The sequence below is a fragment of the Ceratotherium simum genome, chromosome 10, assembly GCF_057802395.1.
Source record: "Ceratotherium simum simum isolate JZ-2026a chromosome 10, ASM5780239v1, whole genome shotgun sequence".
NCBI classification, from domain to species: domain Eukaryota; kingdom Metazoa; phylum Chordata; class Mammalia; order Perissodactyla; family Rhinocerotidae; genus Ceratotherium; species Ceratotherium simum.
The window spans coordinates 81216824-81234414 of NC_141909.1; the positions used below are offsets into that span (position 1 = coordinate 81216824).

At 37.0% G+C, this 17591-nt stretch overlaps 1 protein-coding gene across 1 annotated transcript in view; it reads left to right on the forward strand.

The window, feature by feature from the left end:
* The window catches only part of MICU2 (mitochondrial calcium uptake 2), a 139260-nt gene extending 122659 nt beyond the window's left edge, over positions 1–16601 (forward strand). The window contains exons 9-12 of the mRNA XM_004435255.3: positions 9202–9373; positions 14101–14209; positions 14632–14789; positions 16375–16601. Of these exons, the coding sequence (XP_004435312.1) occupies positions 9202–9373; positions 14101–14209; positions 14632–14789; positions 16375–16479 (544 nt within the window). The 3' untranslated portion in view covers positions 16480–16601. The remainder of the gene's footprint in view (positions 1–9201; positions 9374–14100; positions 14210–14631; positions 14790–16374) is intronic.
* Positions 16602–17591: the final 990 nt, after the last annotated feature.

The window sequence follows — 17591 nt, forward strand, 5'->3', positions numbered from 1 at the left end:
GGGTTCAGATCCCGGGCGCGCACCGACACACGGCTTCTCCGGCCATGCTGAGGCCGCATCCCACATACAACAACTAGAAGGATGTGCAACTATGACATACAACTATCTACTGGGGCTTTGGGAGAAAAATAAATAAATAAAATTAAAAAAAAAAAAAAAGACATTATTCAATAAATAGATTTCATTAGTCTATAGCTGCCATAGATAGTGATTCTTCTGATGGATCTGGGCAGAGTAAATTGAAAACCTTCTGGGGGCCAGCCCGATGGCACAAGTGGTTAAGTGCACGCGCTCCACTGTGGCGGCCCAGGGTTCGCCGGTTCAGATCCCGGGCGGGCACCGACGCACCACTTGTCAAGCCATGCTGTGGTGCCGTCCCATATAAAGTAGAGGAAGATGGGCATGGATGTTAGCCCAGGGCCAGTCTTCCTCAGCAAAAAAAAGAGGAGGATTGGCAGATGTTATCTCAGGGCCGATCTTCCACACACACACAAAATATATATACATATATAAAAAAAGAAAACGTTCTGGAAAGGATTCACCATTCTAGATGCCATTAAGAACATTTGTGATTTATGGGAAGAGGTCAAAATATCAACATTAACAGAAGTTTGGAAGAATTTGATTCCCACCTTCATGGATGACTTTGAGAGCTTCAAGACTTCACTGGAGGAAGTAACTGCAGGTGTGGTGCAAATAGCGAAAGAACTAGAATTAGGATTAGAAGTGGAGCCTAAAGATGTGACTGAATTGCTGCAATCTCATGATAAAACTTTGACAGATGAGGAGTTGCTTCTTCTAGATGAGCAAAGAAAGTGGTTTTTTGGGGCCAGGCCCCGTGGCTTAGCAGTTAAGTGCATGCACTCCGCCACTGGCGGCCGGGGTTTGGATCCCAGGCGCGCGCCGACACACCGCTTCTCTGGCCATGCTGAGGCCGCGTCCCACATACAGCAACTAGAAGGATGTGCAACTATGACAGACAACTATCTACTGGGGCTTTGGGGAAAAAAAAAGGAGGAGGATTGGCAATAGATGTTAGCTCAGAGCCGGTCTTCCTCAAAGCAAAAAAAAGAGGAGGATTAGCATGGATGTTAGCTGAGGGCTGATCTTCCTCACAAAAAAAAAAAAAGAAAGTGGTTTCTTAAGATGCGGTGAAGACTGTTGAAATGACAACAAAAGATTTAGACTATTACATAAACTTAGTTGATAAAGCAGTGGCCAGGTTTGAGAGGACTGACTCCAATTTTGGAAGAAGTTCTACTGTGGGTAAAATGCTATCAAACAGCATTGCATGCTACAGAGAAATGGTTTGTGAAAGGAAGAGTCAATCAGTGCAGCCAATGTCGTTGTCGTCTTAGTTTAAGAAATTGACACAGCCACCCCAACCTTCAGCAGCCACCACCCTGATTAGTCAACAGCCATCAAAATCGAGGCAAGACCCTCCACCAGCGAAAAGTTTATGACCTACTGAAGACTCAGATGATGGTTAGCATTTTTTTTTAGCAATAAAGTATTTTTTAGTTAAGGTACGTACATTTTTTTTTATACATATGCTATTGCACACTTAATAGACAACAGTAGAGTGTAAAGCTAACTTTTATATGCACTGGGAAACCAAAATATTTGTGTGACTCACTTTATTGTGATATTCGCTTTATTGCGGTGGTCTGGAACCAAACTTGCAGTATCTCCACTGTATGCCTATAGCTGTATGGTCTTAGGCAAATCATGTACCTTCTTTTAGTCTTTAAAAATTTACATGGTAATATTTGTCCTGCCTACTTTACAGAGTTGTGAGTAGATATAAAAGTAAGCTATAAAACTGTAAATTATAATAATCTAATAAAAGAAGAGAGGAAATCTCTTATTCATGTAAATATCTGTCTTCCTAATCTTTATTCTATTCTCTATACTTTCATTTACATTAATATTCTGTCCCCCCAGATGAAAAGTCAGGTTGATTTGAGAATTAAATGAGACAATATATGTCAGAGTACACAGAACATAACGCACACATGGTAAGCACTCAGAATATGTGCCAAACTCATATTAACTTATTTTCAGAGGCTCTAGCAGCTTGTTTTCCAGCTACCAGATCTCTTTCCTTAGGGAGTTGTCTTTCTCTGGCTTTTTTCTCTGTTTGCACTTGCCCAGCTCTCTCGCTTAAGGTATCTTCTTCAGCTTGGAATGTCCTCAATCTCTTTCCCAAAAGGCTCCTCCATTCAACATCTAAAGAAGAAAATTCAGGGCCGGCCCCATGGCTTAGCGGTTAAGTGTGCGCGCTCCGCTGCTGGCGGCCTGCGTTCCATCCCGGGCGCGCACCGACGCACCGCTTCTCCAGCCATGCTGAGGCCGTGTCCCACATACAGCAACTAGAAGGATGTGCAGCTATGACATACAACTATCTACTGGGGCTTTGGGGGGAAATAAATAAATAAAATTTAAAAAAAAAAAAAGAATGTTTAAAAAAATAAAAAGTAAAAATAAAGAAAAAAATTCAAAACTAAAATAAAAGTGTAGCATTCTCACTGCCTTTTTCTCCCAAGGACGGACTGCTTTAAAATTCAGAGAGAAGGATTTTTTAAGTTAGAACAGAAAACTAGACGCCACTTTTATTTTTCATCACAGATGGCAAAGTTCTTTTCAATTTTGTTATCAGTTTTTTAATTTGAAAATTTAGTAGTGTTTAATAGTCACTTAAGACAAAATATTGAGAATTTATATGAATTTTATGAAGGATCCCTAGACCTTATAAAGTCTTCTAGAAATATGCTAGTAATGTAATTAGACTTATCAAGAAATCCAAAGTTATAAAGCAAAAATAATATATATATAGCAAAAGATATTGATATCAAATTTAACCAGTCAATATTCCATATTTTTATGCATTATTAATTATAGAAATTTAAATAAATTTAAATTCTTAATTCACACAAAAGAACTAAGAAATTGCTGGAACAAAAACATTTCTCAGTAAGTGTAGGCTTTACACTAAGAAAAAAAATCAATTATTTAAAAAATCTGTTTTGCACTCAAATAATAATTTTGTCCAAATCTCCAAGTCAAATTGTACCTTAAAAAATATTGATGTTTTTATCTAACTCTTTAGCCCTGGCAAAAATTTTCCCCCATCAGAGAACGTGAGAAGAAACAACACCTCATCATCTATTTTTCCATCCTAAATTTTGATTACAGACTGACTGATAATATGAATATCCAGTACTAAATAGGTTCATTTTGTGGTGCTGCCAGTACACAATGAATTTAATCTAGGTTAGAAAAAAATTCTCAGGGCCGGCCCCATGGCTTAGCAGTTAAGTGCGCGCGCTCCACTGCTGGGTTCGGATCCTGGGCGCACACCGACGCACCGCTTCTCCGGCCATGCTGAGGCCGCGTCCCACATACAACAACTAGAAGGATGTGGAACTATGACATACAACTATCTACTGGGGCTTTGGAGGGAAAAAATCAATAAATAAAATCTTTAAAAAAAAAAAAAAGAAAAAAAATTCTCAGAAATATTTTAAGTTTACTGTCATTGCTGAGAATACTTTAATTGATGTAATGTGTAATGTAGATAGACTACTGCTCTGTACAGGTAGTTAATTTTCTTAATTTCTCAATTAGGAAAAAAATCTGTATTTGAGAATTGGTAAGAATTGTCAACCCAGTGTTGTCTGAACCCACAGTTACTAAATAGATAAAATAATATATATAAAGGCAAGAGAAGACATGGCAAATTCAGAAACTGGAAGTTCATTGTGACTTAAGCAGAAATTTAAAGAGGGGACTAGCAAGAGAGGAAAGTAGCAAAGTAAACATAGGCAACATTATTAAGGCTTTTGATGCCATGATGAGAACAGTAGGGAGCCATTGAAGGTTTTTAAGCAGGAGAGTAAAGTGATTGTCAGATTTGGCAGATTAGCTGAGGAGATCTGTCAGAAGGCAAGGAGATCTGTCAGAAGTTGTTGCATTGATAAAGGAGAAATGATGGTGATTAGACAAAGGAGGTGGCCGTAGGACTAGAGAAGAGGGGAAGAATCCAAGGGACTGTTCAAGAGAAGGAAATTAATAGTATTTGGTGATGGACTGGATGAAGAGAGTGAGGGAGAAATCAAAGATAATGCACAGTTTTTGACTGGAGCCAGTGAGTGGTGTGATACCTATTCACTGAGCTAAAGAACACAAGTAAGAGCAAGCTGAGGCAAGAAAAGAACGAATGTAGCTTAAACATTGTCGGTGGGAGCAGAAGCCAGATTGCAGCGGGCTGAGGAGTGAGTAAGGGGTGAGTAGAAAAAGAAATACAGGTAACTCTTTCAAGAAGATTGACTACAAAAAAGGAAGAGAGAGGGGACAATAGCAGGAGGAGAGTGTAAGAAAGTTTTTCCCCACATGTTTAAATGATGATGTAAAGAGGAAAAGACTGAATACAGAAGTAAATGGGAATAATCAGGAACAAGTTCCCTGAAAAGGAGGGAATACAGGAATATAGATGGAATTCAGAGTATAGGTAGGTAAATTAGCCATCAATAAGAAAAGGGACTCCCTTTTCCTGGGTGCTGTTACATTTCTGGAGTGATAGCAAGAAAATGAGAGAATTTCTTAAATAATGATTTCTAGTTTTCCTAAGTTGGAGCAAGATCATCTGCTGAGGACAAATAGAAAACCAGTGGGATAGATTTGTAGAGTGTAAAGGAGTTACAGCCACTGTGTAAAATAAAAAGGAGAGCTTTCTTTTTTTTCCCCCCAAAGCCCCAGTAGGTAGTTGTATGTCATAGCTGCACATCCTTCCAGTCGCTGCATGTGGGACGCGGCCTCAGCATGGCCGGACAAGCGGTGCGTCGGTGCATGCCCGGGATCCAAACACGGGCTGCCAGCAGCGGAGCACATGTACCCAACCGCTAAGCCACGGGGCCGGCCCAAGGAGAGCTTTCTAAGCTAGCAGAATGGTGTCTGGAAGAGTTGAGAACACAACTGAAGATGTGGACTGTGAATTTATGCTGGTACCACTATGTGTAGTTATTGTATGGTTTTCTTCAAGTTGCACCTGAAGAAGGCCTTCAGCAGCCCAAGGGAGCTGAAGATATGGTCAAGAGAGCAGTCACAGCAACTAAGAGTAGAGTCTGGGCTTGAGTAAGGTTGAATAGGAAAAGATAGTTACATCCATCCTTGGTGCCATCACAGCTACTGTCTGTTGAGTACTTACTGTGTGCCTGGCATTTGTCTAAGTATTCTACATATATTATTTCACCTATCCTTACAAAGTGAGGTAGATAGTCTTCCCTTTTTATCACTGGGACTTTATGAGATTAAGGGGCTTGGTCCAGGGTCATATACCTTAGAAACTGAAGAGGTGATATTCAGACCCAGGTTTGTCTTAAAAGGTTTTAAGTGGTCACAAAGTTTCTGAAAGAGTTAGTCCCACAGTTCCCTGGCAGGTGGTTTGGTGCATTGAATGAGCTTTCAAGGAAATAGTACTAGATCAGGTAACCAGAGGGACAGACATTAAGTAGATACTACCACGTGTCAAGAGAAACATCAGTTATTGAGGGAGCATGTGGGTAAATTTGTGGTTTGTTTGTTTTTTTACTTTTACAACTAGTCAAAAGATTTCCAACTGAAATACTGCTTAGCCATTTAAATAAAAACTAAAGTATAATTTAAGTTCTTTCTCCTGGAATTTTGGTGTTTATTCCTTGTTATGAAATCAACAGGTAATTTAATTGTGAAAATTCAGTTCTTTATCAGCATACATATAGTTCAAGAAAAAAAACATTCATGCCGAGGCTACTTGGGCTGCTGTTGATGGCATTTACCCACTCTATGTCAACGCCTCTTTGTTTTATTATGTCTTTCTTGTCTCTTTTTTCCTCTTCTCTCCTACTTTATTTGGGGCCTTTTCTTTTGCATTTCTTTTAAACTCTAAGGGTTAGCCTTAAAAATAGTGACCAGAAATAATCCCTTGGGTTTATTTCCAGTATGGTACATTTGACCTTTTATTCTTTTTTGGTGAGGAAGATTAGCCCTTGGCTAACATCGGTTGCCAATCATACTCTTTTTGCTGAGGAAGACTGACCCTGGGCTAACACCCGTGCCCATCTTCCTCTACATTATGCGTGGGGCACCTGCCACAGCATGGCTTGATAAGTGGTGCGCAGGTCTGCGCCCAGGATCCGAACCCGTGAACCCCAGGCCGCCAAAGCAAAGCACATGAACTTAACCACTATGCCACTGGGCCGGCCCCTGACCTCATTTTTTATACCAATAAATTTTTAAAACTGAAAATAATTCTGTGATTTAAGATATGTTAGAGAAATAGTTATAAAGGAAATAAAATTAGTCTCAACTTTTCTCATCAGGAAAAATTAGAATGATATTGCTACTGATGTAGTTTTTAGGACTAGAATTTTTTTAAATTCTGAAATACCAATTATTAGCTGAGAATGTTCTCAATTCATGAAGTTTTTATAAATTCAAAGATGTCTGTAAGCAGTAGTGTGCTGGTAAATATATTTAATGATCAACTCTCAAGAACAGCCTTGATTTGTAGCACTTGCCAATTAGTAGTGTAAATACTCTGCCAAGCCAATTTCAAGCTGCCGGACATGAAGTAGAGGTGGGAAGACGTGTGCAGGATGCACTCTCACAGCTGGTCTGAGCAGCTCTGATGCACCATAACCTAAAAAACCCCAGGGCCGGCCCTGTGGCTTAGCGGTTAAGTGCGCGCACTCCGCTGCTGGCAGCTCGGGTTTGGATCCCGGGCGCGCAGCGACGCGCCGCTTCTACAGCCATGCTGAGGCCATGTCCCACGTACAGTGACTGGAAGGATGTGCAGCTATGGCATACAACTATCTACTGGGGCTTTGGGGGAAAAATAAATAAATAAAATTATAAAAAAAAAAAAAAGTTTAAAAAACCCCAGATAAGGAAAAGCAGATTTTTCCCATTGTTTCCAATTAATCCACTAATTTTTAAACTATTTAATTTGTTCAGAATGCCTCTGGTGGCCTTATGTACTGTAAATTCTTTAATTCATGTATTTATGTCCGGTATCATGTTCCAGATTTTCATGTCATAACAAGATCTATAATTTTAGACTTAGAAAAGATTATCATCATAAAATATACTTATGTTCTTCAAAAGTAGTGTAATTAGTTAAGATGAGAGTAGCTTAAACCAGACAATGTACAGACGGTCCCTTCAACACAATTTTTTGGCTTTATGATGGTGCTGAAGTAATACGTGTTCAATGGAAACTGTGCTTCGAATTTTGAATTTTGATCTTTTCCCGGCTGGCGATATGCAATACAATCCTCTCTCATGATGCTGGGCAGCAGCAGCGAGCCACAACTCCCAGGCAGCCACTCGATCACGAGGGTCAATAACCGATGCACTTACAACCTTTTGTAACCCAGACAACCATTCTGTTTTTCACTTTCGGTACAGTATTCAATAAATTATATGAGATATTCAACACTGTCTTATAAAATAGGCTTTGTGTTAGATGATTTTGCTAATGTAAGTATTCTAAGTACATTTAGGTAGGCTATACTAAGCTATGATGTTCCATAGGTTAGGTGTATTAAATGCATTTTGAACTTATGATATTTTCAACTTACGATGGATTTATCGGGACATAACCCTATTGTAAGTCAAGGAAAATCTGTCTAGTTTAACAGCAATTAAGTTCATAGTATTTCAGCCTCAGAGCCTGAAGAAAAAGAAAAAGGAAAGGAATAAGTTAGTAATGTTTTTATACCACATTTTCTACTTCACTAATTCACTAGACTCATTTGCAAGGAAAGCATTCTTTTAACAATCCTAGTAAGAATAAATTGATTGTCATTACAGTACAGTAAAACTCAATAAAACAAAGGACAAAGCATATTAATAGAAGATTTTGTTGATCTATCAGTCCAACTTGAAATGCTTCAAATTTTAGATAAAATTCTGCTTTGACCCAGAAAGACACATGTTATTGATAAATCTTTGTATCCAGTACATTCAGAAAATGTAGGTAACAGACGCTTACCTCCCACATAGATAGAAGCTGAAAAGCAAACTCTTCCTTCATGCATTTAAGGTTTGTGGGATAAATGTAGAATCTAAAGCAAGTAGTTTTTTAACAGTGGCAGTTTTTCTCCCATTAAGCTAGAATGTATCTGTTTTTCACCCCTTGTATATTTCCATTAAATTGTGACATGACAGATAGTACAGATCTTTTAACATATGGAAAGGTGAATAAAGGGATCTGCAACATATTAAAATTCATGGAGATAATAATACTTTTCACCTGATTTAGGTTATAAATAAATCAAGTGCAGCATTTTTTAATTCTTGTTCAAAGAAAATATTTTTTTAATCTGATATCCTTTCAACTTGTACCTTTCCCAGGAAGCTGTTGATGACAGTTTGATCAAAGTGTTGTGTTGTTTTTATTAAAAAAGAACATTGTGTCATATAGACATGTTATTGTCCAAAATATTATAAATATTTTTGAGTAGATATAAGCTTTTGATGCAAAGCCATTGATTACACTGATCAACTTTGGTATCTGAAAAATATTCGTAGGGCCGGCCCCGTGGCTTAGCAGTTAAGTGCACACGCTCCGCTGCTGGCGGCCTAGGTTCGGATCCTGGGCGCGCACCGATGCACCGCTACTCCGGCCATGCTGAGGCCACGTCCCACGTGCAGCAACTAGAAGGATGTGCAGCTATGACATACAACTGTCTACTGGGGTTTTGGGGGAAAAAAATAAAATAAATAAAATTTAAAAAATATATATATATATATTCAGAGCCATTAATTATGATTAACACTCTAAAAGCAGTATCCCAACTGAATTTTAAGTTTCCTTGATTATTGATAATTTTACTATATTGGAAAAAAATTGCTATGGATGTATCAAAGCAACATTTAACATAATTGTTTAAGTCTTTAAGTTTACCAGAATGTAGATTGCCAAGTATAATTTGCACAAATTGAGTATAGGGAGTCACAGATTGAAGCAACTGTTGGACTGAATCAGCTTCTCTGCCTCCTCCCACTCCCCACAACCCTTTGTGCAGCACTAATGCTTCATTTGACTCACCATATCAAGAGGCCAGCCACTCAGTAGGTAATGCTGAAGGGGCTTTGAAATCCCATTTACAATATTAAGGTTGAATGCCATTTATACCTATTTTGTATTTTAACATTTAGATTTATGGAAAATTTACAAGCAGAGGTCCAAGAAATGGAATTCCTTCAATTCTCTAAAGGTTTGAGTTTCATGAGAAAAGAAGACTTTGCAGAGTGGCTACTTTTTTTCACTAACACTGAAAATAAAGACATTTATTGGAAAAATGTGAGAGAGAAGTTGTCAGCAGGAGAGGTTGGTATGCCTTTTTATTATGCTTGTGATAAAGATGAAATAATTAAACATTTATATAATTAATTTCCAAATTAACCAAGACTATGCTACTCTCTATTATTTAAGTATAAAATCAAGTTGAGAAATGTTCTCCACATACTATTTTCTTATGAATGAACTATTGCCTAAGATAGAATCGGTATAGCAAACACAAGTTTTACATTTCCAGTAAAGTCAAGAATAAGACAAGAGTGTCCACTGTCACTGCTATTACTTGCTATTGTTCTGGAAATCTTAGCCAGTGCAAATTAACAAGATAAAAGAGTATAAAAATTTGAAAGGAGATGACAGTTGTCTTTGTTTGCATAGATATGATTATAAGCCTAGAGAACTCAAGAGAATCAAATTAAAAAATCATTAGAAACAAGAAAAATTAAATCAAATGCCTGTTACAATGCTAATATATTAGAAGTAGCTATCATATGTACAAATTGCAAGTTAGAAAATGTAATGGCGTGTGTGTGTGTATATGTGCATGTGTGTGTATATATATATGAGGTGCATGAAATGATGATTGCCAAATGATTAATATACTGTGGTGAGATTTCAAGTGATTTTTACTTTATGTATTATTTTTACTTTATTGTTCCAAAACATTTTTTTGGAATGCGCATGTTATTTTTATATAATTTTTTTAAAAGCTATTTCTATAGTGAGGAAAAAGATAATAAAATATAATGAAGATTCCATTTATAATTGCAATAGAAATATATATACCAATTAGAAATAAATTTAACAAGAAATACATGAAAAAAACTTTACAGTCTTGATGGACATCAAAGAAAATTTATCTAATTATAGTGACATTCCCTATTATTGAATAGGAAGTCTTAGTGTTATAAATATGGCAGTTCTCCCTTAAATTAGTCTATAAATGTAATGGTTATATTAGTCAGAACAGCCTAGGTTTCCTGCAATTACAAATTAACCCTGAAATCCCATAGCAAACCCAAGAAAGGTTTTTTCCCTCCATCATGCTGCATTTCCATTGTGGGCTGGTGGGAGGTTCTGCCCATATAGTTGCTCAGGGATCCAGACTCTCCAAGGCTCTGTCATCTTGGAGCTCCACTATCTGGAAAAAACACCACCCTCAGAGGCTGTGGCAGGAAAAGGAAGGAGTGAGTCACATTCCAGCAATTAAATGTTTTGGCCTGGAAACATCACACTTGGCCACTGGCCAGACTAATCACATGACCCCACCTAACTGCAAGGAAGCGAAGAAGTATAATCTTTCATATGTGCAGGAATCAGAAGAGAACCAGATATTGGTGAACACTAATGGGTTTCAATAAAAATGTCATTGGACTCTCCAGAGGGAACTAGACAAGCCATAAAAGTTTATATGAAAAGAATGGTGAAGGGGCAAGAGGTTTACAGGAAATCTCTGTACCGTCCCCTCAATTTTGCTGTGAACCTAGGATTGCTCTGAAAAAATGTCTTTAAAAAAAAAAGGGGGGCCAGCCCAGTGGCATAGTGGTTAAGTTTATACACTCCGCTTTGGTGGCCCAGGGTTCACAGGTTCAGATCCCAGGCGTGGACCTATGCACCACTCATCAAGCCATGCTGTGGCAGCATCCCACATACAAAATAGAGGAAGACTGGCACAGATGTTAGCTCAGGGACCATCTTCCTTACCAAAAAAACAAAAAAAGAAGAATGCCAAGATATTAAAATGTATCATCAAACATTGGTAACTAAAACAGTTTATTACTGACAATGAATTTAACAGACATATCAATTGAACAGAATATAAAGTCCAAAAGTAAACCCAGATACACATGGAAATTTAGTATATGTAAACTCATATTGCAGATTAGTTGGGTAAAAGAAGAATTATTAATAAATGGCATTAGGATAATTCACTGGCCACCTGAGGGAGAAAATGAAGGTAAATCTCTACCTCACTCATTACTGTAAAATAAATTCCAGATGGATCAAAGAATTAAATGTTAAAAAAAAATTGAACTGAATAAGTACAGAAGAAATCTAGGAATCAGTCATCTTAGAAAGATGGTGGGTATACATATCTTTCTAAGCAAAACCCGGAAGCTTTCAAGGAAAATTGATGAAATTACCACCTAAAAAGTAAAATTCTGTTGCCTGCCCCTCATCCCCCCCAAAATTATAATCAAAGTCAAAAGAAAAAATTAACAAAATGGGAAACATTGGCATCACATCTAATAGACCAACTTCTTTAATTTATAATGGGATCTTAAAAAATCAAGAACTTTCAAGGATCTGACATTTTACCCTATTTAGTATTTAATAGAATCTTAAAAATAAATGTGTTAATAACTGTAAAGTGTCTGAAATTTTATTTTCAAGTTAGCCTTTACCATTTCATGGATGCTGGGTCAGAGACAAAGACCTTTATTATTCATAGCATAGCAACAGCATGAGCATCATGTTTGTGTCAGTTCCCCCTTGCCTCCCGAGTCCCGTGGGCACGCTACTGAGGGGTCCTGGTGGATGCTGCCCATGCGGTGGATTTGCACCACAGCTGAGGAACCTCATCTTGGGGAACCTGAATCTTTTATAACAGGCAGTAAGCAAAGCTGTGTTCTGCTCCCGAGGGAGACACTGTCTGTATTCAAGGCTGTTCACTATGCAAACATCCTTGGAAAGATAGTATGGAACAAAAAGGTAGTTGGTGCCTCTGTTTGCAAGATGTGCAGAAACATGAAAGACCCATGGAGAACTGTCTCCAGCAATAAGTCACCTAACAACCCATTAAAAATCTGGTCAAACGACATAAAGACACAAGAAGAGAAATCCATAAATGACTGATAAACATAAAAGTGAAAAGTGTTTAACTTCATTCACAATTAAAGATATACAGATTCAAACATTGATACCATTTTTCACCCATCAGCAAAGCAAAACTTGCACCCAGTGCCTGCTTTGAGATCTTGATGTAGAGAAATGGCCATTCTCTTATTTGTGCTGAAAAGATCTGTTGTTAAGAGCATAAAGCAAGGTATAGAAACGTGTGATGAGGATGCTCCCACTGTGTAAAACAAGGATGTGTGGGTGGGTGTGTGTGTGTGCTTTTATGAGTAGAATATTTCTGGAAGGATACACCAGGAATTGATAACAGTGCTTTACCTCTGGGGAACAGAACTGGAGGTCAAAAGAGAAAAGAAAACTTTTCATTTTTTATCCATTGTGCTGTTAGAATTGTTTTTTACCACGTGTATATATTACCTCTTCAAAAACTTAAAATTTTAAAAATAAGAATTCCATAAATTCACAAAAGTTGAAAGCAGTGAAACTTGAATAAGATGACACGTATGCAGAGAGCATGATCCTGAAGTTTCCTACAAAGAGAAACTTTTTTTCAGGCAGGGAAGAATTTACTTTCAAATTAAGAATTTTCATACTTTGTTTACTTTTTCAATGGAAAAACTAGTTTTTTTAGCTTAATTTTTGCTTGTTTAGTTTTTCAGTGCATAGGTTTGTTTTTTTTGTTTGTTTTTTGTTTTGTTTTGTGAGGAAGATCAGCCCTGAGCTAACATCCATGCTAATCCTCCTCTTTTTGCTGAGGAAGACTGGCTGTAAGCTAACATCTACTGCCATTCCTCCTCCTTTTTATCCCCAAAGCCCCAGTAGATAGCTGTATGTCATAGTTGCATATCCTTCTAGCTGCTATATGTGGGACGCGGCCTCAGCATGGCCAGAGAAGCGGTGTGTCGGTGCGCGCCCGGGATCCGAACCCGGGCCGCCAGCAGCGGAGCACACGCACTTAACCGCTAAGCCACAGGGCCAGCCCAGTGCATAGGTTTTGAAGTCAGGTGGACCAAGGTTCAAATCCTGATTGTTCCATTTGGTAGACCTTAGACAAATTACTTAATCTCTAAGGCTTAGAGAGGCTAAGACCATATACACAATGAATGACAGAACTGGAATTTCAGCATAGGCCCATCTAACTCCAAAACCCAGTACTCTTACTCAGTGCTCTGTCTACTGGTAAAACAAAGCAGAAAAGCAAGGACTTAACAGAATATATTAGTCTCCTCAGGATGCTATAACAAAATACAACAGCCTAGGTGGCTTAAACAACAAATTTATTTTCTCACAGTTCTGGAGCTTGGAAATGCAAGATCAGGGTGCCAACAGGGTTGATTTCTGGTCGGATCTTTCCTCCCACCCTGCAGACTACTGCCTTCTCACTGTGTCCTCACATGGTCTTTTCTCTGTGCTCACACGCAGAATGAGAGAGAACTCTGGTGTCTTTTCCTCTTCTTATCCAGACACCAGCCCTATCGGATTACAGCCCCGCCTTTAAGACCCCATTTAGCCTCAGTTCCCTCCCTGAAGGCCCTGTCTTCCAACACAGTCACATTGAGAATTAGGGTTTCAGCATAGGAATTTTGAGGAACACTATTCGGTCTCTAACACAGGGCCACCTCAGGTCTTGCACTGCACAACTCCAGGAGACCCCCATTCACACAGTGTCCAGTCTGCACAGTCATACACAACAGCCCTGCCAGTTAATCTCTTGGGGTTCTCTTAATCTCTGAAATCTATAATTCTGTCATTCTGCATCTCAAACTTTTTAATAGACTTGCTTAGAAAGATACATGTTCATAAGCTTTATGATAGAAAAGAGGACTCACACTTAAATTCATAAGATTATTTTAATGTATTTACAAAATTGTAATAAAAACTCACTTTTGTTCTTTTATTAGAGCATTAGTTTGGATGAGTTCAAGTCATTTTGTCATTTTATGACCCATTTGGAAGACTTTGCTATTGCCATGCAAATGTTTAGTTTAGCTCATCGTCCCGTCAGACTTGGTAAGTTCTATGAATCATTTATCGTCTATAAACAGTATCACTCTATTCTTCAACTAAGTGATACCAATCAAGAGCAAGTTATCAGTAAAACGATTGATTGGCCTGTTAATTAATTCAGTATGGTTATTCTAGAGTTACAACACCAACACTCACATTTAACAATTACTTTATTTGCTTTTACTTTCTTATTTTTCCCCAGAAAAGAAGAAAATATTTAAATATTTGTGTTTAAAACACTGATTAAATTAAAATAGGCTATTTATCTTGCAGTTCCTTGCATGACATTTCTCAGCCAAATTTATTTGAATATATTCTTGATGAGCATTTTTTTTTCTTTACTTTTCAAATAATGAAAATTTAGATTAATTCCACTTAGACTCTTCCACGTGGTTGATGAGTTGTTTTATGTTTTCTTTTTTCAGCGGAGTTTAAGAGAGCTGTGAAAGTAGCAACAGGACAGGAGCTCTCGAACAACATTTTGGACACTGTCTTCAAGATCTTTGATTTGGATGGTGATGAATGTCTTAGTCATGAAGAGTTTCTTGGGGTGTTAAAAAACAGGATGCATCGAGGCTTATGGGTAACAGTTTTTGAGTTTTTAAATAACTGCATGTTTACATGTAATTAAATGAGTGGTATTAAACCTAGAATTTGAGCAAATATATAGTCTTAAATGGAGTTTTCATTGTTTTTATAAAGAGATTATAAGCCACAATTTAACACTGAACTATCTCCTACAGATGAGATCTAACATTTTTCTTTGCCTTTTTTTTTTAAACCTGAATCTAATCAGAAATCACTATTCAGAAATCATAGCCTGGAATTTTACTTGGGGCTCTGTAGTTAGACACATCTAGATTCAAATCCCACTCTATCATTTATTAACTGCGGAATCTTGCGAAGCCCCTTAATTTTTCTGAGCCTCGGATTCTTCACCTGTACAATGAGGAAACTAATAGAATCTACCAGAAAGAATTATTGTGGGAATTAAGTGTAAAATACTTACTATAGTGTCTGAGACATTTAAAGTAAATGTTAGCTATTATAATTATTCACTCAAATTCGCATGTTGGTCTGTAACTGTGGGACAAATCAAACTCAAAATTTTGTTTAGATGAGAATCTGCTAGAAGCACTCTCATGAAAACAGTCTGCAGGTTGAAAACAGGGGTCCAAAGAGAACTACATCAATAGGTAGTAAAGCCAGAAGAAAAGAAGGAGGGAGAATGAGAGAGAGAATGTGGTGGGTTCATAAAAACGACGCTACTTATTTGCAACTTAGAAAAGCAAATTCATTTTCCTGCTACCAACATTATTTATGGAAAATGAACAAATATGATTTCCATTAGTAATCATGTTTTATAAGCTTTATAGCTATCTTAACACCTCATAGTTAATAATCATATTCCTGTATATTAAACCAATTTTTGCAGTTAACAATTTAATATACCCAGGAGCCTCTTTGTCATTTCTCAAAAAACATTAAAGTGCTGTAAAGCAATGATAGAAAAAAGAACATATATATAATCTAAAATAGACTTTTGCTTCCATTTGATGGATTTCCAGCAATGCTCTGCTCCTGTGGTCACCAGGATCCAAATATTTTCTCACCTTTACTTTCTTGTTTAGTTGAGAGGAATAATAACCACACAGTGCTTTTAATTCACAGATCACTTAGGTGAATTATATTATTTATTTTCTTTCTTAAAAAGAAATTGTAACCTATAGTTTCTTTCTTTTTAATTTTAGCCAAGGTTAAATCAAAGTTTTAGGCTTATAATTTTTATTCCACATAGCTAAATAAAGTTCACCAGAAAAGGGGAAATATTATAAAATGAAAACATTGTGAAATAATTACATTTTAAAAGCAACATGTGGAAGACCGCCCAAAGTCTTCAGTGTCTTAGGGAGGAACTTCCATTCACATATACTCAGTCTGTCTTCATCACTTGGTTATCCTGAGGAGATTTTTACACCACACTCACGTTTTTATCTTTTACTCTTATTTTACAGTTCAGTTACAATCATCTTTTGTAACATAATTCACCTCAGATCCTTTTTGGAGGAGTGTGGGAAATAAACGGTAACAAAGTACACATGAAATCATGTTTAACTTCAAAGAGAATGACCCCTTAATTTTTACTTTTGGTTACTTTTGGTTGACAGGTACCACAACAACTAAGTGTACAAGAATACTGGAAATGTGTGAAAAAAGAAAGCATTAAAGGAGTAAAAGAAGTCTGGAAACAAGCTGGAAAAGGTCTTTTTTAGAAAAAAGATAACGTAGGAATTACCTTGCTCCAAATGTGAGAGATTTTTTTTAAGTACTAGATGTTTATCTTCTTAAGTCTTCATTGATTTCCTTTCTAATAATAAAGATGCCTTGTATTTGCTTTCTGATGTGATAATTTCTTAATAAGATTTTATTTAAAAACTTAGTAAAAAGAAAGTATTCTTTTGCAAAAACAAATATTGGATTCTGTCAGAAGGCCTAGGATTGAAGTAATGCTTTGTACTTTGATGAGATGGAAAACCTGGTTATTCACTGATTGCTTAGACATGCTAGCACAGTATGCTCTCTGGAAGCGTCAACAAGTGGTTATGGAAAAATGTCATTGATACACAAGGCTAATATCAATTCTACAAGTCCTGATGTTCCTAATAGGACAAATTAAGTTAAAAACATTTCAGGTTTTCTCATCTGTATCTTATATCTGATAAACTTCTTGTATATTCTATTTCAGTTAGCTATATATTAGTTGTCTTAAAAAATAACATGTAAATTTCAATATCCTATCTGGAAACAGAATAAAGTATTTATAAAGATAAAAAATTACTGAGATACGTTTCATTTACATGTGTTTTTTGAAACTACATTTTTTTTAATGTAAATACTCTCATCTCTTGCCAACCTCATTAGTTTATATTCTTAAACTAGTTTAATTGGGAGAATCTTGGTAACAAGATCGCAGTCTCATTCCCATATATTGGGTTGTGGGTAAATGTTTAAAATGGCACTAGAAATTAATTCGCATTAGATATAAAATAGTATTATGAAGTGGCATTTTTTTAAACATTGTAAAATTATTTTTAAAACATATGCTTCTCATGGGCCGGCCCCGTGGCTTAGCGGTTAAGTGCTCGCACTCCGCGGCTGGCGGCCCGGGTTGGGATCCTGGGCGAGCACTGACGCACCACTTCTCCGGCCATGCTGAGGCTGCGTCCCACATACAGCAACTATAAGGATGTGCAGCTATGACATACAACTATCTACTGGGGCTTTGGGGGAAAAAATAAATAAATAAATAAATAAAATTATTTAAAAATATAAATAGATAAAACATATGCTTCTCAAATAAGAATATAGCGAATATTTAAAACAT